The 25,390-nt window shown below is 31.5% G+C and overlaps 1 protein-coding gene and 1 long non-coding RNA gene across 5 annotated transcripts; both read right to left on the bottom strand.

The window, feature by feature from the left end:
• Positions 1 to 4,109: 4,109 nt before the first annotated feature.
• LOC121217061 (uncharacterized) lies at positions 4,110 to 8,321 on the bottom strand. Its single transcript, XR_005913282.1, has 2 exons — positions 7,475 to 8,321; positions 4,110 to 4,328 (listed from the first exon to the last, which is right to left on the bottom strand). It is a non-coding gene; the product is annotated as an uncharacterized lncRNA (long non-coding RNA).
• Positions 8,322 to 11,816: 3,495 nt separating this feature from the next.
• LOC107903897 (plant UBX domain-containing protein 11) lies at positions 11,817 to 16,633 on the bottom strand. 4 transcript variants are annotated; one of them, XM_016830093.2, is made up of 10 exons: positions 16,429 to 16,621; positions 16,005 to 16,110; positions 15,817 to 15,869; positions 15,638 to 15,719; positions 15,027 to 15,092; positions 14,845 to 14,912; positions 14,500 to 14,718; positions 13,795 to 14,287; positions 13,020 to 13,289; positions 11,817 to 12,231 (listed from the first exon to the last, which is right to left on the bottom strand). In XM_016830093.2, exons 2-10 carry the CDS (start codon positions 16,108 to 16,110, stop codon positions 12,017 to 12,019), a joined length of 1,572 nt encoding a protein of 523 aa, XP_016685582.2. In that variant the 5' UTR covers positions 16,429 to 16,621; the 3' UTR covers positions 11,817 to 12,016. The 4 variants fall into 4 exon arrangements, with proteins under 4 accessions (XP_016685582.2, XP_016685580.2, XP_016685586.2 ...); XM_016830091.2 differs by lacking the exon at positions 15,817 to 15,869 and having other exon boundaries at positions 16,429 to 16,633; XM_016830097.2 differs by lacking the exons at positions 15,817 to 15,869; positions 16,429 to 16,621 and having other exon boundaries at positions 15,027 to 15,133.
• Positions 16,634 to 25,390: the final 8,757 nt, after the last annotated feature.

The following is a 25,390-nucleotide window of genomic DNA, read 5'->3' as shown; positions in this document are numbered from 1 at the left end:
GCATAAGGTTTGGAATTAATTAACAATAAGTGAGCAGATAACGAGGTTGAAGAAAAACACAAAAATAAAAACCCAATAAAAAAATTAAAAACAAAGAAAGAAAGGAAAATAACCTGTAGTATTTGTTCTATTACAACTTGATCCTTCTGCTCGTCAAACTGCAAAAACCAGGCACCTAAGATTAATTACTCGACAAAATTACAAATATCCAACCACGAGAGGAAGAAATACAGATAGGTAGAGAAGCAATCAATCAGTAGTATATATGGTGAAATTTACAATTGTGTATCACACAACGGCAAAAAGACAACCCAAAATATTATTGAAAAATCGTACATGCCTCTTTCAAAATTAGCCCAAGATCAGCTTTGAGAAAAAAAATTCTCATCCCATCAAGCATGCACATAAGCAGCCTTCAAAAGGCCATTTACAATAATTAAAAATAGAATGAATTTTAAAGAAAAAAAAGATATAAAAAAAGTAGAATGAAATGAAAACTTACCAGAATTTTTTTGGTTTCGGTGAAGAGAATGGCAACGATGAGAAATTTTTTGTTGCTATTTCTGATAAAGAATTTGTACAAAAGAGAAAAAGGTTAGGATTTGAAAGATGACAAAAAGGAGGGGATTTGGAGAAAAAAGTTAGGGATTTCGATCAGTCAGGGGAAATTGGGAAAGAAATAAAAGGATTTGGGAAAAAATAACTTAGGAATTTCGGGGAAATCTGATTTGGGAAAAACTAAAGGAATTTTGGGGCTAACAAAACGACGCTGTTTAAGTCAAAGTTAATAAATATTCGTGGCATTTATGAAAAACGCCGCTATTTCTTACCTTTTGCAACGTTTGTGAGAAAACACCGCTATAGTTCTAACCTTTTGCAGCGTTTATGAGAAAAATGCCGCTATAGTCTAGCCTTTTGTGGCGTTTATGAGAAAACGCCACTATTGCTTTACCTTTTGCGGCATTTTTCTCATAAACGCCGCTATTGCTTTACTTATTGTGGCATTTTTTAGTTAGCGCCACTAATGTATAACTGTTACGGCTTTTTCAGTTCAAACGCCACTAAAAACACCGCTAAAAGCTTAATTTCCTGTGGTGGATACTAGAATATTGAGCATAGTTGATATAGCTGATGAATAAAGTACCAAGTAGATTTCTTCAAAAGAGGGGTGGTGTATATGACACTGAAGTACCAATGTTTTCCTAACCATAACTGTTCTTAGACATGCACTTTCACACTTTCACATTTATTTCCAGCAACCAACTATGAATTTGCCACACAAAATAGCTTTCCTCTTTTTTATTCTTTTCTCAAAATTTTTTATTTTGAGTTTGTAATTATATATCATACATCATGTTTAAACATAAATTCAACTCACATGGGAAAGTAAATAAATTGAACTTGCATTTTCAATCAAATATGATAGCATGGTAAATGAGAAGTTCTTATCATGGTTATAAATTAATATATTATTATTAAAACTGTAGTTTATATATATAACTCAATGTTTGATCTAACCCATATTAAAGGTAAAATTAATTTGAATAAGTAGATTCATATTATTACTATATTGATAATTTCACTTTTTTAAATTTCAATTTAAAACCCACTAATCTTTTTAATAATAATAAACAAGTTGGTGCAATCTAAAATTGTCGATTCATGCTTCATTTGGACAATTAATCATAGAAACAGCACACTTTATATGCGATCAAAATTTTATTTTTTCAAAATTAAATATTTTAGAAATATTTAGATCTTTACCCTTTTTAATACTAGTTAATGATTAGGATATGTATTGCAAGACAACAATAAAAGTAGACACATGGTACCTTCATGGAATTATGACACAAGTAACATAACGACAGTAACGACAACAACGAATATGAGTATCGAAAAAGTGAACAATATCTAAATATCCTTAAGATTGTTAGACACTAAATGTATAGAATATTAGAATTGCTTCTTGAGATGTGAATATCACTATTCTTAAAGATATTTTTCGGATTTGAGTATTCCTCATAATGTAATAAGCACTTCTGTTAACCAATAGGAGAATAGGGAGCAAGGAAGAATAAAGTAATTAAATAGTCAACTAAGATCGTAGTAGAGAATTTTTTTGAGAGAATAGAGGATGATTTGAAGAGAAGTAAATTGATAGATTCACTCGGAAGACTATCATGCATTGCATTTATAGGCACCATGCATGTTAAAAGTGAAAAACATATCTGCTGAAAATTATTAAGAAAATTTGGTTTGTTTCTAAGTTCGGAAAATCAAGTAACCTAGTTTGACTAAAACAGAAAAATTAAAATAAATAAATAACGTAGATAGCAAACTGAATCAGGCCTAATATCATGCGCGCGTGAGAGAGTTAACCCGTTTAAACTAAATTGAGCTTTTGGGCTTAAGCCTCATTTATTTTTGCTCTTATAAGCCTAAAATAAAACAAAATATAAACATAATTTTGATAGGTGTATTTAAAGGATGTGGGATATGTAAATTTTTGAAATATATTAAACTTCTAACAGATCTACCATACGCAATTAAGTGCTTGAGGTTGAATTGTTTTAGTTTTTAGTATGTTTGTACTGTAATAATTTTATTATTTGTATTTGTTATTAGTTCATTTAATTTTATACTTAATGATTATTTTAATATGTATTTATATTTATACTATATAATGATCTATAATTTCAATTCTTTACTGCCAAATTAAATGACTGTTGACTAAATTTCTTAATTTTGTATTTGCATTTTAGCTTATAATACATGAAGCCGTCAAGTAGTTTAACCAGCTCGCTTCATCTCGATTTGAAGTGGAATACCTCCAAATGAGGCATAGTCATAACAACTCTCAAATTAAATCCATACATTTTATTATTTTAGGTTATAATATCGTAATGATGTCTATAATCTTTTATGTTTATACTTTGAGTTATATAAATATTGATATTTTCAGGTTTATGTCTATGTTCTTTTCTTGTTGCTTTAGATTTCATATTGTGTTTTAATGTTTTTTTATACATGTATAACCATATGTTTATATCATGCTGAGAATAATTTATTAGAGATTACAAGTGTTATACCCATTCAACAAATTTAGCGTGTAATAGTAGAGTATTTTTCATTTTCAAAGAGGAAATTTACATTCGAGTCTTGAAGATGATATTGTTGAGAGAGACATGTTGGAAAAATCTAATTAAAAAACAATTTACGGTTATAGCGGAAGCTTAAAATTTTCAAAACTAAGCTGGTTTGTAATATTTATAACAATATTTCTTTACCAAAAAATACATGTGCTTTGTGCGAAACAAATTAGAATCGATCTTGACTTTCAGTGGGTAACCTTATCTGCTATTCTCATATCACGAATTACAGCGAATGTGAGATCGATTAACACAAACCCAAAATAATAGAAACTAATAAATATCGCAATTCCCAAAAAAATTGTAACACCTTATACCCGGCCTAGTCGCCAAGCCCAAATACGAGATGCCACACCACCGTCTCATCTCGTGCACATCAAATAGGAACTAGATCTAAGCAAACCGATCTTCTTTTGTGAAACCGTATAAGTTTTAGTCATCCAATTAGTTAATTAAAATTATTACATGCAAATCATTCATTAATCGATCTTACATACTGTCAAAATCATGCATAAGGGCTATTTAAAAAAAATCATAAAACTGCTCGTAGGTATCGATACTAGCATTAAGGTATCGATATTTTCCTTGAGTGGTATCAATACTTCTTGGAAAAACAATACCAAAGTAGCTTATTATTTTTCGGCCAAAAATCTCAATTATCAAAAATTATCAGTACTTGTTATAAATTATTGATACTTTTGTCCCAAGCATCAATACTCGAGATAAGGTATCGATACCAAATCCCTATTTTATTTTCCTGTATGTTTTAATTCACAGAGGTATCGATTTTTAAAGCCAACTATCGATACCTCTGCTACTGAAGATAAAAATGTAGCATAGAAGAGCAAAAAATTCATTCAAAATAGTTCCTAAACAACATGCATCAAGTACTTTGTTTATTTCATCATGCTATGGCTAAGTTTATCAGTCCAAAGTGTCCAATCATCCAAGCAAGAATCGTTCTACCAACATCAATGTTTAAAAATTCTAACATAAAAATAACATGGAATTCTTATAAGCCAAATCAAATTGTTTAAAAATCAATAAACCAAAATAGTTCTACCACATTACCTATTTCCCTAAAATGAATATAAATAATAGAGCACCTACGATAAATAACCAATTTTCCTTAGATCACCCTCTCATTAACCACACCGTCCACACCTTGACATCACTAATCTGCATATGTTGAAATGAGTGGGTAAGCTTCAACAAGCTCAATGAGTGCAAAGAATTTCCACAACGCAAACATAACATCATGCAACACAACCAATCATTTACTCACAAGTACCTTATTCTTAAGTCTAACATCATATAGTATTAAATCATGCATCATCTAATAGTTCATTCTCACAATGCATACATACTCATTCAAGCATAGAACATATTCCACACGATTACATAAAATGTGCAAAGATGACACTTGCGTTATGAAACATATAGTGAGCTCTATCATTACACATCGAATACACGGATCTCCATGACACCACATAGACTCATAGAGTCAAACATGTCTCAAAAGTGAAACATATAATTAACATACTCCTTATTTCCCCTCACATGTCCCGTTGAATGGAGCTTAGCTCTCATTCCCTTATCCCTCCAAACATGTCCCAATGCCTCAACGCCCAAAACCACTATACATATAAGTAAGTGCTCACAATCCTATAGCATGCCAACTATATCCAATTGTTCCAAGATCATAAGACCAAAATATTTGAAACAACACTTATTATTTACCGATTATCCGTGCACTATCTATAACAGTTTGATTTTCAGTAGTATCGAAAATAGTGGTTTGAGGCAACTAAATTCGACGAGTAAGTTCGTAAATATTATTATTTAATATTTACGAGTCAAATGTGATTTTTTTTAAAAAAATTTAAAAAATATATATGCATATTCGGGACTCCGTTTCGATAAATCAAATTCGTAAATATTTTTAATAAATATTTACGAAGTTAGTTGTGTAGTTAATTAGGCTTTGATTAGGTGAGTTTGACTTAATTAATATTAATTAGATAAAAGGACTAAATTGAATTGACTGTGAAAGTTTAATTATGAAATGGAAAAAATCAAGGGACTAAATCAGCAAAAAATGTGACACTTGTGTGGTAATAATAAAATACATGTGTAATAAAATATATACATACATTTGTAATAAGTATAAGATATTTTAAATTAAAATATTATTATATTATTATATATATAAAACAAAAGAAAGAAAAGAAATAAGAAAGAAACAGAAAGCTTAAAATGAAATAGAGAAGGAAAGAAGGAAAGAAAGAAAAGAGAAATTTGGGGTTTTGAAGTTTCAAGCTTAATTGCTAGCATTGTACCGGAATTATCGACTAAAAAGGGAAAAAATATAGTTAACGAAGAATAGCTTGAAATTATATAATCCGAATCTAGTTATTAGTTGTATTTTGATTAAATGTTATAGTAAGTGATTGAGGTGAAAATTATTGTATTTTACAATTGAAATTGATTGTCTTGATATGTGATGAAATTATATTGATTGAATTGAATTGGAATATATATATTATGAATATACATATGTGTAAATGTGAAATTGTGCATATATGATAATTGGATTATTTTTAATATGTATAAAATTCAGTTTTAATGCCCAAGTAGACGGAATTTAGAACTACTAGGATATTAGTGGCATGCCATTAAGGAACTTTAGCACTCTCTAATTATTAGCACATTAGTGCTCTCTAATTACTAACACGACAGTGCTATCCGTTTAGCACATATGTGCTCTCTGTTTAGCACATATGTGCTCTCTGTTCATTAGTGCATAATAATTCACCTCTGTATTTGTTCCGTATATCCGGTATGTTCTATAAAATCTACTTTGGGCTAAGAATATGAGATAGTAAACTGAAAATAAAATGTGAAATATGTTATAAATACATGAAATACACGAGTTATATATTCATAAATTGATTGTGGAATGGATAGTGTCATTGTTTAAATGATACGTGAATAAATTATGGAAAGGTATTATATATAGCAAGTGATGACAATTGAGTATTGTGTGATTGTGCTTAACATTTTATTATACATATTTTATTGTTTTATTTTTAAAAAAATTCGAATTATAGAAATATCAATGAATTTTTACTCACCGTACAGTTTTATTTTCCGTGCGCAGGTTAAGTACTTAAGTTTGATCGCTGATTCAGCATCCAACAACGATCCCGAACTCAAATATGGTGATGTTTATTTCTTTGTGTCGGCATGTACCTAGAGAGTCTAAATATTATTTATTTTGTGGTTTGATTGTAAATGAAGTTATAAGATCTATTTTGGAGAGTTTATTATTTGGATTAAAATGATGCTTTGATGACTTGTTTTGATGACATAAAATGTTTGAGATTTTTTTTCTATTTGATCTGTAATCTCCGGTAATGCTCCGCAACCCGGTTCCGGCGAGAGATTCGGGTTGGGGATGTTACACTATCGCTGCATACTAACATCTTTTGCAAAACACTGGCATAGTCATATAACATTTATATTACAAATTTATTTCATGTATATAATTACACTTTACACAACAATCACCACACTCGCTTATCACATTTCATGCACAATACATAACCAATAGATAATTATAGATTTAAGAAAACTAACCGTTCGAAACTTAGAGTACGGGTTTAGGCTACATCTAAATTCTCAAATAACGCATGACTTGTGTTTACGAGTAGCAATTCCATACCCTCACAACTTTATGCTTTTGTCGAAAAGCCGAAAGCTCAATTAACTCTTCCCTAGCTCGTAACAAGCTCTAACGAATCCGAGGCTTTACACACAAAAATCATACAATAACCACAGCCAAATAACAACCAAAAATTCACTCAAACCAACTAAAACACAAGCTTAAGCTAAGTTCCCATGTAACTTAAACCATGAAGTTAACAAACTTTAAATTCTAACATCTCGGTCTATACTCAATCTTTTTGCTTAAAATCAATTTCGTTCATCTAATTAATCATCTACACCTAATTCACAACCTTCAAATTACACAAATCTACTCAATTCATGGTATCAACATTTTTCGACATCTTTTAAGCAATTTTCACAAAATTTATTAAAACATGAGAAATCATTAACGAAACTTTAAGGTAAATTTAAAAACCTTCTAATCATGCTGAAACAAGTTGAGCAACACTTTGAAACCACATTTTTATGCAAAATCCCGAAATCTACCATTAATGGTTCGATTTTTGTCTTTTTTTTAAAACATGCGACTTGAGGGCTAATAATTCAGTTTTAAAGACTAGATATCATGAGAAACTCATAGGAATTCGAAATGTTACCGTCGATAGAAGATTAGACTAGCTTTGATGCAATTCCGAAAAACCCACGTTTGGATAAGATGATGAAATCTATAAAATTTTGGGTGTTTTTCTTGAAGATTTATGATGATAAATAACTTGGGAATGATAGGAAATCAAGGTATTGTGGATGGGGAATCAAAAATCAGTTTAAAACTCAAGGGGAATGGCAAGGGCGGCACAAGCTTGAAAGGAGATGGAAAAATCGCGAAAACTGCAGGTGGGTAACTTTTAGGTTCAATTTTAAAAATTGATTAAATTTCTAAATAAATGCTCACTGTTTTCACCCGTTTACAAATCGATCCATTTTCTAAAATTAAAGACATTCAATACTCACTTCCAAAAATTAACTTTAACTTTATGAAAACTATTGTTGAAAACATTATCAAGTACCAACCTTACGAAATTTCGAGCTCATATAAGCCAAAATTCCTAAAATACTCCTAAATTTCTTAGGCTCTATTTTGGGGTGTGACAAAAATAAAATTTATTCATAATTGATAAATTCTCACTACTTTATGACAGAATAACGATATATCAAAACTTATGGTTTTAGGTCAATCGATGTTATCTCTTTATAAGAAGAGAAGAATCTTGATTAAATAATACTTAAATAAATAATGTTATTTTAATAAAAAATACTCTCCTAATCTAACTACGAGAGGGGGCACACCCTATTCCTTTTGGGTTATCACCTCTCACATGTTATGTGAGGTAGATTGGGTCTCTCTCATGCATTGAGTCCAATTACATGTGCATTCTGAACTTTTGAACCAACACTTTCTAATTTAATCAACTCAATATTTAGTTTTTATTTTTCAAAATAATATTATTTATTTAAGCTAATTGAATTAGTTTTTCAATTAAATAAATTTCTCAACTCAATTCTAATTTCGTTAAATACATGACAAATTTACCATAAAATAATCTATCAAAAATATATTTAATTTTCTTATTTAATGGATTCATGATAACTAATTAATTTAATTTCATTTTTGAACATTAATTATTTAATTATAATTAATTAAATAATAATTCAAAAATCTTAAATTAATTATCAAGTCTTTTTTGTACTTAGTGAGAAAACACATTCATTTGTGAAAGCTCCACTTTTCTAACTTTATCATTTTCATTTATTTTTACTCATTTTGTTCTACATGCAATTCATTTCTGATTTCAACAAGCTAACAGAAAGACCTATTGTACATATATAATTAGGTTCAAATAATTTATAATTAGGTTTCAACTTTTCGCTTATTAATTATAAACTTATTTAATCACGAAGTCATTCTACTATAGTATTGTGAATGAGTTTTACCTAGTTACATATCACTACAAAAGCTATTTAATAAGTGTTTGTCCAATAATCTTGTCATAAGTATGTAACCCTCCTATATATATTTAAAGAGATAAATTCATTCTCCCAAAATGATCCTATTTCATCTCATGGTAATCATTACATCTTCTTTCATGAAAATCAATTATTATCGAATAGTAATTAAGTCATTATAAATGACTTGTGACCACGTTTACTTTTCATCTATCATGTAATGTCAATAAGAGGATATCATTTACCCTTTAGTTAGGCTATGAATTTCACTATTGTAAATTATGCTAAATACTATAAAAGTCGTATACCCAACACATCTATATCTCTAACTTTTGAGAGTCATCCATTCTGATGCTCATGACAAAGCATCACCTTGATTGAATTTGATACATGACATTAATATTCCAATTGATTTACTCATTTTTGATTAAATTAAGAACATATCTACTAATACAAGTTATTTTTTATGACAACTCTGAATTTCAATGGGTTATGTCACCAAGGAACATACTCGAGCATGAGAGTTTGTAGTGACATGGTTCCCCATGAAAACAATCAGTGTGGTGGCAAGTATGTGTTGTTGTTTATGGTGTTGAGCTGGGAAGAAGGTGTGAGTTGATGGATATCTTTCATTTTTTTTTGTTTGTTATTCTCCTCTAACGTTTGTATCTTTTCTTTGCTTGACTTCACCATTTCAAGTGAAAATTAAAGGAAAAACATGACTATTTTTCACTAAAAGTAATCCCTCATCCTTAATAAAGTCGTTAAAATGTAGAGGGTTCTTTTTTGTGAGTTAAGGAGATGTTACAATCTAAAAGAAAAATAAGAAGTCATGAAGAGATGATAGAGAGACTTATTGAAACATACTTCGAAAAACAAGTGTGATAACAAATGATAATAATTGACGCAATAAAAGACTGAAAAAGATAAGAGTTACGATAGTTGTTGCAATTGTAGAAAAAAAGTTTCAAAGAGAATTTTAGTATGCTAAGTTTGCCAAAAGATCAAAAAGCCTCAAATGAGATATTCAAACCTCTATTAATAGTCATTTAAAAAGAAAGTAAAAAAGGAAACGGTTATGAAAAGTAAGTCGGCATGAACATGTTGAAATGAAGAGTAGTGAAATTGAAAAGGGTTACTTAAATGAGAGAAAATGAAAAGTAAATTATATGGATAATAGGTACAATAGTAATTGCATAATAATTATACCTATTTACGACATTTTAACAAGGAGAGTCTTAAGTGAAATTGCATTATTCGTTCAATAAAGAAATAATAAAGCACTTGTGTTCTAAAAAAGGTAAAAAAGTTAACTTCTTAAAATTATCTTTATCTAACCCTCCAAATCATGCTCTTTAGGACACACTAAAAGTGAAACAACTCACCAACCCTGCCAACCTTCCAAAGTTGTTCCCAAAGATAATTGTCCCCAATTTGAAGTTATTCTCAACGAAGTTATTCACAAAAGTGCTCAGACAAAAAATAATATTTATTGGGACTACTAATAATAGAATAGTTGGCAACCAAAATCAAATATCTATGGTCCTAAGCCTAGGCTAACAAATGATCTAATTTTTAGAAACTAGGGTAAATTATATAAATAGTCAACAAACTATTAGTGTATTTCTATTCTAATTGCTCAGATTTAAAATTTTCTATTTGAGTCACTAACATTATTGAATTTTTTTTTTACACATCCATTAAATTTTTAACAAGATGCTAAGGTGGTCATTTTTCAATGGCATAATAACAAATTTAACCTTCTAAATTTTATAATTTCTATCAATTCAATCATAATTTTTTTTCTAAAAAATTCAACAGATTTAACCCTCATCTTTTCATGTTATGTCAATTTAACCTTGATTTTAAAAATTCAAAAATAAAAACTTCAAAAAAAAATTCGATAAAAGTACTTAAGGTCACATAAAAATGCTTACAAAATTATAAATAAATGAATACCAACATTTTTCTCTTTTTAACATGAAATTTATTTATTAAAATAATGATTTATAAATAAAATAAAATTTTTAAAACACCCACAAACAAAATTTTAACCAAAATTCAATTTTTATTTTTATTTTATAAATAATAATTTATTTATTATACGTCTAGCCTTGTTTCATAGTTTTCACCAAATTTGTAAAGTGCTGGGCACTACCTTCGCTTAGAACCACCAACACCAATAACTCTTATTCCAAACCCCTCAATTTCCATATCATCATATCATCAAATTAAAAATCAACAATGAAGAAACCCACATAACCTTCAACCAAGTTGTATTTACCCAAATCATGCTTATCCTAAAGTACAACCTCAAATACAACAAATTTGTCACTTACAATAACCTAAAAACATCAATTCTCACTCCCAATCAATGTTCAAAAAAAAAACATAGTTGAATTACTTCAGTATTTTTTCCTTAAATTGTTTTATTTATAAAAATGTTATTTTTAATAAGTAATATTTTGTTCAAAAATGAGAAAAATAGATATTTATTAAATAATTTTTTTATTTTTTAAAGTTTTTTAATTTTAAATTTTGAATTTTTAAAAATCAAGACTAAGTTGTCATATAATATGTAAAGTTGAAAGTTAAATTTATCGAATTTTTGAAAATTAGAACCAAATAAATAAAACCTGTAAATATTAAAAGACTAAATTTATTATTATACCAATAAAAAATTTTATTACTATACCCAAATTATTAATAAGAACCACTGGCTGATATAAGTCGAAACACATTGAATGGCTAGTAATATTAAAAGACAAAGTATTCAAAATTTCTGTTATATAATTTTATCAATTGTAATGATTTTGTAATTTCTATTATCCTAAGCCAAACGTCAAAATTTGAGCATGCCTATGTAATCAAGTAGCACCTCGACATGGCATAGTGTACAGGAATACTGTTCAAAAAGAAAATGTCACATTCTTGTTCGATATAACCTTTTTATCCGTATCCCAACATTATATATACTCCAAACATATGCAAAAGTGAAAAAGAAAAAGAGAAGATATATTAGTGTCATACATACCTGAATGTATCTCCAGTCACTAACCTACTAGAAAACTAGGATATAGACAAATAACGTATTTTAAGTTATTGACATACGGTCAATTATGTTTAAAAGGGTATTGACTTTAAACATCAAAGATAACGTGTGATAAGAAGAAGCAAGACCTACCTGACCCTAATTATTTGCTGTCGCTACTACCACCATACTGTGTAGAATTTCCATTCCAGAATGGATTTCTATCAGTGAAACTGTCATCGTCTTCATCACGTTTTAGAGTGTGAATATTGCTGCCATGTTGAGTGGTCACAGGTCGTCTGTTCCTGCCACCGTCACTGGCCGTTGAAGTGCTTCTATTTCTTCCACCCAAGTTATTCTGCACTGTAGGATTTGGACCTATAATTACAACCAAGCCAGATGAATGAGAAATGACCAATTTCCGAGTATGGCCCTAACGATTAACAGACTATGATACCCCACCTCTTCCCCAAGACAAAATGCCCGCATACATGAAAAACTAAACAAATAAGATTGTTATAAAAATGCAGGCTAACCCCCTTCAACAACATCTCTCTTAGAATTCACCAAGAAGATCCAAATTTTGGGCCATCAATGACCGGGACAGAGTTGTTTTGAATCTTTTTTTTTTCTTGAGTACCTGTTTTGGTGCATATTCAGATATGGGTACGAGGATACGACCCTCTAAGGATCCTCCACATACATGAAAATGTTACCCATGTCCAACACATATCCATATCCAACCAAATGCGACGGAGATGCAATTACTAAAGATGTGAAAAATAGAACATCTAGGAATTGCATTCTTGTTAGATAAGATGGCAACTACCTTTTTGAGACTAGGATTCTCAAAATCCCAGTTAATACATTTATATACGAATAGACTTAAAATAAGGAAAATCGAATAATTTTCAATTATATCACCTTCAATTATACGTGGCATTCTATATCCTAATCCTCATAAGTAAATCCAGCTTATATACAGGCTTGCTCTCTTCATGTACACCACATGCAGTATATTTATGCGACTATGTATAACGGAACAGACATGTATACTTAGCCTAAATTAGCTTAGAAGATTAAATAGGCCATGGAATAAACATTTTAACTCATGGCCTTCAGCCTAGCAGAACAAAGAAATTAACCTCAACAGCAGAGTGACTCACTGTATTCCCAGATGCTACTTTGAGATTCCTGTCCAGTAGTTGAAGAGCTGGCACCACCACCGAGATAAGCAAAAGGATTTACATAAGACAAAAAGCTTTTGATGTATGAAAAATATCCCCCACTGCTTCCTGCAGAATCTTCTATAGGTGTCAAATTTCTATTGTCATCAGATGGTCTTTGCCCTTGGAAACCAGCGGTTCTCCGACGTGGAACTACTATCAATGCTTGTCTGTTAAACAGACCCAAGTCCAATAAAGATTTAATCAGATCTGCAGGCAAGAAGAGAGCAATAGTGGTGAATGGCAGACATTTCAAAAGCATGTTCCCTCACATAAGTATATTTTAAAGACATGGAACAATCTTCATATGTGAAGGCAATGCAATGTTACAACTTTAAGAACATCTTGGCCAAGTTCCAACACATCTTCAATGCAAAGAAATTAGCAAACGTATATTATCTACAAGTAACCACCAAAACGAGATCACAGAACAGTGTTCACATGAAGAAAAAAGGGATCATCCCTTGTAGTATTAAAAGAATGACCTTCAAATGCCAAAAAGAAAACATTCAATCTGTAATAAAGCACCTGAACAGAGTTACAGAGCATCCAACATCCAGTAATCTGGCCAGATATTCAACATTACTAATTTGCAATATGCTTCTTGATACCAGCTTGGGATGGGCAAAGTTCAGCTAAAGTAATGCAATATCTGAACTGAGAAAAAACTAAATAAGCCACATTGATTTTAAAGATGTAAAATGCACAGTCATACCTTGATCACCAAATAACCTGCGAGGATAAGGAATGGCAAGATCATAGGAGCCCATGCCATTTGATTGGTTTCTATCCACATAGTCTTTAATCATACTCAGTGTGTATGTCACAGGAAACTTCTCCTGTAGGCTACTACTGTCAGGTAATCGGATATTTAAATGAACATCAGTTGGTATGTTTGCAGTTGTAGTATTTTCTAATGCACCATCTACTTTATCCTTCACATGTTGCATGTCTTTCTCTGCTTCTGCAGCACTCACTGGCATACTTCCAGCAGGACAACTTGGCTGATGATCAGTGCCCTTTACTGGGATGAGACAATCATCTTCAGGATGAGAGGATGCATGAACTGCTAGACTTGAAGTAACAGAACTAACAACTGTCCTCATTTCTTCATTGGTAATATCACATTGTTCATCCACAATGTTAGCTAAGTTGTCAGTGCTAAATGATTCTGAACTACCATTTTCAACCAATTCAGGATTTTTCTCCTGCAACATCAGCATAGAAAAAAAATCTTATATAAAGCAAAGTTTTTAAACTTCCAAAGGACTTCCCCTTCTACCTGGTGATGACAGCACATGCCTCTTAATTTTGCACCACACCCTGTATTGAAGTCTAAGTGTCCTCCTTCACCGAAACTCCCAATTATAACACAAAAATTAGAAAGCACTTACAAAAAACAGCCAGCGTTCAAAATTACCTTAACTGTTTGCTCACAATCTCTGTTTTCCTCCATCACCACAGACATAACAGATGGGTTAGACTCCAAGGTCTGGACAACATTGGCCATTGTGGTTGATGGAACAGAAGCACTTGAAGAACTTCCTTGTTCAGACTGGCTAACAGTAGATGACCCAGAACTAGATGATTCATATTTCTTTGAAGCAAGTGCAGCACTAAGGACAGCTGCCGTTGTTTCCTGCAGTTTTGATAAGAAACTAAGAATGCTAAGAAATCCAAAATGAAAACCTGAATGTGGTAAATGTTTTTTTAGCATTTTTCACTAACTGGGGAATAGTCCTAAACTCAATCATCACCAGCAAACCTGGATATGAAGACTCAACCATGCCTTCTCTAAACTGGATGCCAAAACTTCAGCACTAATACTCCCTTCTGGAAGAGTTCCACAAAAGAAAATAATTGATTATTTAGAACACCTTTCCATACATATTACATGGTTCCTCAAAATTAGAGGAAAAAACGGATTTACATAAGAAAATTTCATACCACTTTGCCAAACTTGTACACCATTATATCCAATTGCCGTTATACAAGGGACAGATTTCTGCGGGTCTGTATAATGTTGATGCAAGGATTTTTTTCTCCCATTAAAACTGGTAACAGATACGTACAATAGGAGTCAAGAAATATCAGCTGAAACATGTCTGAATCAGCTGCACATTATAAGTAGCCATTGAAATGGTAGACATGGCTGATTTAATCCACCCATTGCTTGGCAGATTAAAAAATGAGAGGAAAAAAAATGAAAAGTACATTGTTTTATAATTATACTCGTTGCAAGTTAAAGATAGAAAAATAAAATAAAATAAAATAATTAAACATTTAGTAAATACACATATTAACTCATACCACTCTCATTTTCTTTCATCTTTTCGGTCCAATTTGAAGTGATTTGTGTTTGTTAATAGATGTGGAAAATAATATTCTGCCTTATTTTTTCCTCACACTCCTATTTCTGAGCAAGACATGCCAAAAGTTCATATTCTTTCCATTTTTCCACCCTCTTCTATCCATCCTTACACTTTCCATCCTACCAAGCATGCCCTTAAGAGTAACTATAAGCAAATGATATAATTAACAATCGAGGATTAGGATACATATGGCAGAAAAATTTGCAGCATCGGTGCTTCCACCACATTTATGCAATAGAACGCAATACTTTGACAGTGACTCTTTTAACTGAATCCACCATGATAAGATATAGAGCACAAATATAAGAAAAAAAGTTAATTTAAGACGAAAACCCTTAAAATCAACAATTAAGAAAAAAAAATACTTTTAAGTCAGTCCAGGTAGAATCCTCCATGTTTTTCGACTCAGAATCTTCACCTTAAATCCCAATAAGCATAAAAAACTAGTAATCAGGATCACAATAAAACAAAAAAAAGAACAGTCTTTTTCGATCAAAATACTACATTAAAAAAAAACTTGTAAAAACAGATCAAATAAAGAAGAAGAGGCTACCTGAAATGTAGACCACGAAAAGCTTCTTTTGGATTTTAGCTTCAAGAATTGCTTCAGGTATTGAACCTTTGAATGTAAGAGATGAGAAAGATTCGGACCTTTCCATCTGTTATGAAACAATTAGATTTCAAAAACTTAAAATTTGCAATTACGTATCTCTTTCGTTATCGAAATAGATTGTCTCAAATATTCCAGTATACATTTCTATGTGCACTCGTAAATATATATTGAACAATCCGTAATTTCTAAAAACCCTAAAATAACAACAAACTGAGAGTACAAAACCCCTAAATTAATTAGAACGTTTGAAAATATGATAAAATTTTCTACTATTAGGGGAGGGACTAAAGCGAATGATTAAATCAAATTAGATTAGATTTAAATTAAATTAAAAGAAACAGAAACAGAAAAGATTTCGGCATACCTTGGACTTCTAGAAAGAATCTTAATCAATAAAGAAATGTGATAAGAAGGAGCTCTGAAGAGTTTGAAGAGCGAATCTATGAAGGATGGACGCGTCATCTCTTTAATCTCGCCACGTATACTTTACAAAATTACTATTTTTGTTTTATTTTTTTTGGTTAATTCGAATATTTTTTTTTTCGTCACTAGAGTTGGTAGCCGTTAAAAAAAATCAACCAATGGGATTGCCTCACCTCTTCATCCATTAAAATATAATTAAAAAATAATTTTATATTAATATTAAAAAAAACTAAAAAATATTACCCCTCCCCACCATCCCCGTCCCTCTCCCTCTCCCCGTCCCATTGTTTGAGAGATGGTGAAGAATTCTTTGTCAGCATTTTCTTAATCATGAAGGGCGTGCAGCAGCCGCTAATGAAAAGCACTAACTAATTTTCTTCGATGCTAATCCCAACGTGACGATAACGTAATGCAATTGTTTATCTCAAGAATGATGCACTAATTTGATTAGTCATAAAATTTATCAACGATCATAGCATTTAGCCATTCCAGATACTAACCTGCAAAGTATATATAGTAATGAAAAAGGAGGAGAAGGCGAAGAACGGTGACGGAAAGGGACAGTGGGAGGAAGGGACAAGTGAGGGAGGGGTATTTTTTTATTTTTAATATTAATATAATCATTTTTATTTAATATAAAAAAATTAAATTATATTTTAATGGGGTGGTGATATGACGTAATCTCTTCTGGTTGGAATTTTTTTTAGAAGGACAAGGATTAACTTCAATAACAAAATCAAAGTTTAGGTACTCAAATCAACCAAAAAATAGTTTAGGTACTTAACTCAGACAAAGTCAATACTAGAGGTGTTCATAGGCCGGGCCGGGTCGGGCCGGGTCGGGTTGGACTGGGCTGGGTTCGGGCAGGGCCCATAAAAAATTTCGGCCCGCATACTAGGCCTGGGCCTGGCCCTGCCCGAAATATGGGCTTGAAATTTTGTCCAGGCGCGGCCCGGGAAAAAATTCTTAGGCCTGAGCCCGGCCCGGCCCGTTTTTTAAAATAAACACCAATTTTTTAAAAAAAATTTAAAAAGTATTTTAAAAAGTATTTTAAAATATTTTAAAATTTAAAAAATATAAAAAATATTTTTTATTATATATTCGGGCCGGGCCGGACCAAAAAAGTCGTGCCCGAGGACGGGCCTCATTTTTTTGCCCAAACACAGATTTCGGGCCTATATTTTTACCCGAACCCTCCCATATTTCGGGCGGGCCGTCGGGCCGGGCACACCTCTAGTCAATACTTTAAGGGTATTCTATTCAATTAAGTTTTTTCTTAAAATAAAAATTAAAAAATAAAAGTAAAAAACATAAGGCTTAAACAATAAAATTATACTTAAATTATACTCATTTTTTCAAATTGATACTTAAACTTTTTTATGTCACAAGTGATACCTAAACTATACTCAGTTACCCAAAATGGTACCTAAACTACACTCGTAAAAAATCTCTAAGCCAACCATTTTGTTACATGTGGTAATTTTTAAATAAAAACTCCAAAAAAGGTTAAATATTATTTCCTTAAGTAAAACCTTATAAACATATTCATCTCTTTTGTTCTTTACCCAATAATTCTAATGACAGAAAATTCAAGAACTCGTCGAAAATCTCATCCAAACCCAGTTTTCGGTAACAAAATCTAGATTCTAACGAGCTTCATTTCCTTTTTAAATCTCGATTCTAATTCCTTTCTCACCCCCAATTCAAAATCTATGCATTATTTTTCTTAAAAATAACATTTTTCATTCTTTTCTATGTACTTTAAATAAAATAGTTAATATTGGGTGAACTTCTATAATAGAAAAAAAAAACAGATAGATCATGAAATTCAAATACAAAGAAGAAACTAAGTAAAAGAAAATGGTAAGAGGATTGTGATTTGCCACAATTCGTTGTGGCAAACTAAAGTCTTTTCAGCACCTAATGAGTTTGTTTTCAAGCCATTTCATGTTATTTCGTTACGTTTTCTATTTTCAATAGCTTAGATTTAATTTTAGTAAAATAAGTGTTTTTACGCATATTTTGGTAATGTAAATGAGTTTTCGGGCCAATACGTGCCTAGGGAAGGACTGATGAGTCATTTTACTGTGCAAGAAACCATTTTCAGGCTAAGGAACACCAAAGATGACACCAGCATGCAGTGTTGCAACACCTCATTTCGAAGCTAAATATGTACCCTGCGAAGTTCAGTTTCGCGATACCGGTGCAACAGAGTGCAATTTAGGGCCAGGGGTGTTTCCATCCGCACAATGAAATTTTATCAGTTTTAAGGCTTGTAGTTGACCTAATTAGGGTAGCTAATATTTTAGATTGAGCCAAGGAAGTTGTTTAGAGAGTAGTTTTTCATATTTTAGATTTAGTTTTCAATTTTTTTTCTTTAGTTTTATTTTTTTATGTTTGCTTAATCAGGAAATCCTATTCCGAAGTTAGATGATCGCGAGCGGAGATTCTTCAGGAGTATTCTCTATCTCTTATTTTATTCTTTTACTTACATTTCTTTCTTTAACTTTATTAATTGAATATTTATGTAAATATTAGAATAATTTGTGCTTTATACATATTTTGCATAATTTGATTGTTTCGTTAATTCATTGATTAAGTAAATAATAACCTAAAATTAAGTATTTATTCGAGAGTACTTAATATACTAAGAAATGATGCCCCTAGTAGAAGATCTGGATAGGTGAGATTGATAAGGTATCATGTTAAGTAGAACCCATACCAAGCGATGAAACCAAGAGGGTATCCGTATGCCTAGGTGAGTCCAAGAGGGTATCCTAGGTGGTAATTGGAACACCCCATATCTGACCCAATCTCTAGATCCAGACTATAAGGTGCTACATTTCAATAACTAACTAATTAACCCGTACCTTACGGAAATATGTCGCTAGTTGGAAATCATATAATATTAACTCTTAAAATATAAATTTAACTAAGAACATTTCGCATGCCAAATAAAAACAATCTAATAGACTTTATAACATAAATGAATTAGTTGTTAAACTTAAGGAATTTACTACAAGGTTAAGACCCATAGAAAAACACTTTCAACAGCCATTCCACAACAATGAATTAATTACTTAACTTGAAATTTAAAATTCTACTTTAAATTTTATTTACAACTCGACTCGGACCCTGAGACTCCGCATTTGGGTTGCCCCACTCTATGTGCATCACTACAACCACAAACTAAGCTGCCTGAGCTTGGTGAATTCTGGCCTGGTCTCTCATTGATTCCTTGAATCAACCACCAAACCTGCAATTCATAATGAACACTCTGGTAAGTTCAATTGGCCCTAATGAGTGGTCCATACCTAGCATCAAAATAACGCTATTGAACTGAAATTTGGACATTCAGAAACCACATGACTTTGCTAGTGCAAAACACATACGTCAAATATTGATGGCGTCATATTGATTGCATAATGTTCCATTGATGAAACTTTAACAATGTACAATAAGGGATAGACAGATTGAGATGTTGATATGTTAGCAAGTAATTTTTGCCAATCCTTTCTTCAATGGTTTTCCTTGTGGACCCTTTCGTAGTGACTTCTTTACAAGATACTTTCTGCGGATTTTCACTTACGTACCTAAGAAAGATACTCATGCATCTTTCTTGCGACAAATTTACAATGAAGGATAGATCATGATGAATACCTTCCACTATGAGCCATTATTTGTGCTTACTCTAACGGACTCTATTAGTTGGATCCTTACTTTCGGCCACATAGTCAGATAATAATGTTTCGTACAAGAATCTCAGACAAAGTACTTAACTACATAAGTAGCTCATCCATTTAGAAAGTCTAGGAGAATACCCTTGTATCGTCCCCAAATAAAACCCAATGGACTGTCATATATAATATAACTTCATCATAGTTTACTCATACATTTGGTTTGAACGTAGAATGTGTTATTAACATGAGGGCTCACTCTTGGTGGACTTATAACACTGGATTCGAATCCCCAAATGAGCTGTGAAATGGGCCTGCTCATACAAGCTGTGGAGAATCCACAACAATGTAGGACCTCAGCCATCGGTAGGGCATTCAAGACCAGCACCCGAAACTTGAAATCCTTAATGACATGTTATTTGTATCCTAATAATTCTTAAGGTTCAAACGAGATTCGTTATACGTCAATTCATCATAGCATTGATACAAATATATTCAGATTCATTTATATTAAAAAAATATAGCAATTAGTCAATTTAACTAACATTATAACTATCATAGTTCATACGAACTTACCTCGATAACTAGGGTTGTAGAAGTATAGCCGAACCCTAATCCGAAGCTTTAACTTTTCCTTGATTTAAGTCTGATTGTGGTTTATCTTAATCTAAATAAATAATTTCATTCAATTAAGTACTTCTAGAATTCAATTTAATCCATAATTCATGTTTATACAAAATTACGAATTTACCCTCAACATTTTTAACTTTTCACAATTTAGTCATTAAGCTCATAACTTAAATATAACTCATTTTAGCCTAAATCCAACTTAACCAATGTTACAAGGGACCTTGAAACAATCCATAATTACTAAAAATTCACAAAAAACCTATGGATTTATACTTTTAATAATTTAATCCCTATTTCTAAAATTCAACAAAAATCACTTAACAGAACATGTTTATTTTACAACAAAGATTAATAATCTATCAACTAACATAAAAATACATTCAAAAAAATCCATGGAAAGTCCCTCAACCTTTAAAAGTTTCGTAAAATAGACCCCATACTAGCTAGATTAAGCTAAAGCAAGCTCAAAAATATAAAAATCATTAAAAAAAAGGGACACAAAATCATACCATGCAATGTATTAAGCCCTAGCCAAACTTTAAGCTTCTCCTTTCATGGATATTTGTTTTGTATTTATTTAACTAATTACTAATTTACCCTTACTAATTTAACTTAAAACTAACATAATCATGTCTAAATTTGTCCACTTCTAACATATATGGTATATTTACCATTTAAGTCCATTAAATTTCCTTTCCATAACCATTTATCCCTTTTAACTAATAAAATTCAACTTTTGTACCTTTTTCAATTTAGTCCTTTTTAACTAATTAACCATTTAACCGTCAAAATTTCTTAACGAAACTTTAATACGACCCTAATATAATCTGGTAGACATTAAATAAATATTAAAATAATAACTCACTTGTCAAAATTGTGGTCCCAAAACCACCATTTCATACACCACTAAAAATGGATTGTTACACAAAGTGTCCCCCACAAGAAGAAGTATGGCAATCGCTAATAATATCCCCCATTTCCTTTTCTGTAACATATCTCCAAATGATCTGGTCAGCACACTCTTGAAAGGCATAGGTTTCTTTCCAAATATAATCCCTAGCATCATGAACAATCTTTTTCTTGTGCTGACTAGATGCTCCTGCAGGGAAAACTCCTCGCACTAAATATTAACGATATCCACATATGAAGGCATGGATTTAGTTTTGTCATTCACATGATAATTGCCCTACCATAGGCATCACAAGGAATGTTATACACATAAGTTACTTACCTAGATTTATTCACATACTTGACGGATGCTTAATCTTTCATATCAGATAATCATAGGCAGGCTTTCAATTTAACTTCTTACTCAAACAATACCTTTCTCATGTAGGATCTTTGCATTACTTCTTATACACACTTACTAGTTGTTTTAGATATCTTCTTCATATGTATTTTAATTGAACAGTCCACATGCAAGAGCCAAAATAGAGACTTACCTGATACTCATCAAAACTATAGCTTAGAGTTCCAAAACTCGAACATCCCTCTCAAACCAGCAGTAGCAACTGCTTAAAGAATATGGAATCACCATTAAAACTCATATATAGACAAATGACTAGCATCTCAATTACAAACAACCCCCATGAAAGGTCTCTTATTCACAACTCACTACTCAAATGCTTCTTACTATCTTATTTCTTTCAAAAACTTAACATGTAACAGCCCTTTTTTCAGTGAAATAGGAACAGTAGTTTCGGGACCACAAATTTGAGTCCGTAAGAAAAAATTATTTTATGGTCTACCGTATGATAGGAATATTGTATAAAATTTTGTTAAGAAAATTTTACCAATTATATGTTTAATCAGATGGAAAGGACCAAATTGCATAAAATGCAAAAGTTGAATTCTAGTAGCTAAAAGGATCAAATAGTCATGGAATTCAAAATTGGAGGTCCTTATATGGAAAATAGATCATTAAGAGGGGTTAGTAGATAAGTATGATGATTCATCCATGTAAAATTAAGAAAAGAAAAGGATAAAATTGGAAACATGAAAATAAAGATGATAAATAATAAAATAAAACAAAATATCATCATTTATCATCTTTCCTAAATAAAAATACATTGAAACCCTAGCTAAGAGAAGAGAACTCAAGTAAGCTTACTTGGCTTAATTGGGTAAGTAATCTTGTCCTGTTTTTAGTAATTTTTATGTTTTCGAGATCGTAATAGCTTAATTTAGCTATCTCGGAGATTAATTTGCTAAGTTACCAAAGTACTAAGGTTTTTCCATGGATGAGTATGTATGAATTATGAAATTTATGGTAGAAAATGAAAGGTTGTTGATAGATAAACAACATTTTTAAAGTGAATTTTGGTGAAATTATAATTTAGGGACTAAATTGAAAAGATGGAAAATTCATGGAAAAATTCTAAATTTTATGAAATACATGGGCTGCTATTGTTATATGTAAAAATTAGCTAGGCTTGGAATAAGGATTAAATTGCATGAATTTCATTTTCTGAGCCTAAGGACGAAATTGTAATTAATCAAAAGTATAGGGGTAAAATGGTAATTTTTCTAAAAAGTGAATTGGATTTAATTGAATAATAATTGTATTAAATTGATGTTAAATTCATCCGTATAGATCTAGATAACTCAAATACGAAGTTAGATCAAGGAAAAAAAGTGTCGGGTTAGTAGAATTTGCATACACAAACACTTGTCGAGGTAAGTTCATATAACTAAATTGTGTATATTTATATGTTTGCATTGAATGTTATACACCTGAAATCACATAGAAATTTGATATTTGATAAGCTCATCCTTGTTTTTTGATATTCACATGAATTACATGACTAACATGTTTCTTGAGATTATATATGTTTTGGCAAATTGCCAAATTTCTTTGGATGAATTTTGCATGCTTACTTTAAATGTAAATGAATGGTAAGTTAATTTCTCGTTATACAAACTTACTAAGCATAATATGCTTACCTTGTATTATTTTTCCTGTTTTATAGTAATTCAGAAGCTCGAAGTGGTTGGAAGCTGGTCGGAACATCATCACATTATCCTTCGGCTCATTTCGGTATATGTAAAGAATTAAATTTTGGTATAAAGGCATGTATAGGTTCAATTGGGCCATTGATGGAAAATATGTGTTTTGGTTATAAATAGCCATTGGAACGGCTTGAGTTGGCATGCTTTTGTTATGTATATATATCTATGGCTTCTTCAATTGGGCCATTAATGGAAAATATGTGTTTTGGTTATAAAATGGCCTTATTTCGTCCATACAGGCAGAGACACGGGCATGTCTCTCAGCCGTGTGTGACACGCGGTCTAGCACATGGGCGTGTGTCCCCTGCATTATTAAAATTCAAAATAGAATGCTCAATATTTTTCACACGGCCTGGCACACGGGCGTGTGGCTTGGCCGTGTGACCAAAGTCAGAATGCTCCCAAATTTGGACACGGGATAAGACACGGCCGTGTGCCCTATTTTGAATGCCCACACGACCTGAGACACAGGCATGTCTCTTGGCCATGTGAGCCACATGGCCTGACCACACGGGTATGTGTCCCCTGCACATTGGAAAATTTTTGAGATTTTACGAAAACTTCTCTGAATATTCGGTTTAGTCCCGACTTGGTTCTTATGCATGTTGAGTCTCAAGGGCTCATATAAGGGACTTTATGAATAATTTATGACATGAATGTTAAATAATATGAAATATCTGTATTTGATCTATATATTTCGGTAATACTCCGTAACCCTATTCCGGCGAAGGATATGGGTTAGAGGTGTTACATAACATGTAAAGCTATCAAACTTAGTAGGAGGTGGATCATCCACTCATTCCATCAAAACTTTTAGCTTCCAATTTAATAAAGAAGAAGAAAAGGTATAAGTTTGAGAAGAAGAACCAGAGAGTGGTATTGAAGAAAGAAAAACCATCCAAACGAATCTTTCTCACAATTTATATATTCAATTTTCCCTTTATTAAAACTTCACAAGTGTCGATTGTATCCTGAATTTGTCCTCATATTTGGCCTACAAAACCCGAGGGAAATATAAATGAGGATCATGTACAAATATTACTTGACCAGATAATTTAGTTGGCTCCTAACCAGCTCACATTACAAAACCCAACTAACAAAGTGCTCAGGCAAACTAGGCATACTATGCATACGACGATAACTCTTACCAGGCTTACTCTTCGCTTGTCCTAATATTTTCTTAAATAGTTGAATAACCTAAGTTAAACTCTTTAATTATTTCTATGGTGGATACTCTATACGCCAATCATCAGTTCACCAAAAACTTATAAATTGGCGGATCAATCACCTAAGTGCGCCAAAACAAATAACCGTCACCACTATATGTATTTCTCTAAGATATGTCAAATTTGGGATGTGACAAAAGGTTTGTTTGATGTGAACTTCGCTCAACGTATAATCATTTGTGGAGGTGATATAACGCAAGTTGAATCATTTTAGGGCTTTTTTTTATCAATTTGAGACAAGCCAAAAGTAGGGTTGATCCAAAATCGTAACTATTAAGAATAGATTAAATTTTGATTCATGTAATACTTAAATATAATATATTCAATTTTATTCATAAATTTAAAAACTAAATTGTTTTGA

Source organism: Gossypium hirsutum, chromosome D05, assembly GCF_007990345.1.
Source record: "Gossypium hirsutum isolate 1008001.06 chromosome D05, Gossypium_hirsutum_v2.1, whole genome shotgun sequence".
Classification (NCBI taxonomy): Eukaryota; Viridiplantae; Streptophyta; class Magnoliopsida; order Malvales; family Malvaceae; genus Gossypium; species Gossypium hirsutum.
The sequence above is the reverse complement of the archived record's forward strand: the minus strand, read 5'-3'. Positions and strand labels throughout refer to the sequence as shown.

What these genes read in the sequence shown, in the direction of transcription:
- LOC107903897 (XM_016830091.2), bottom strand. Translation starts at nt 16,526, where the DNA reads ATGACGCGTCCATCCTTCATAGATTCGCTCTTCAAACTCTTCAGAGCT. An exon ending in ATTCTTTCTAGAAGTCCAAG is followed by an intron (nt 16,111 to 16,428) that starts GTATGCCGAAAT and finishes GTTTCATAACAG; the next exon opens with ATGGAAAGGTCCGAATCTTT. An exon ending in AAGTAGCATCTGGGAATACA is followed by an intron (nt 12,232 to 13,019) that starts GTGAGTCACTCT and finishes TTGTAATTATAG; the next exon opens with GTCCAAATCCTACAGTGCAG.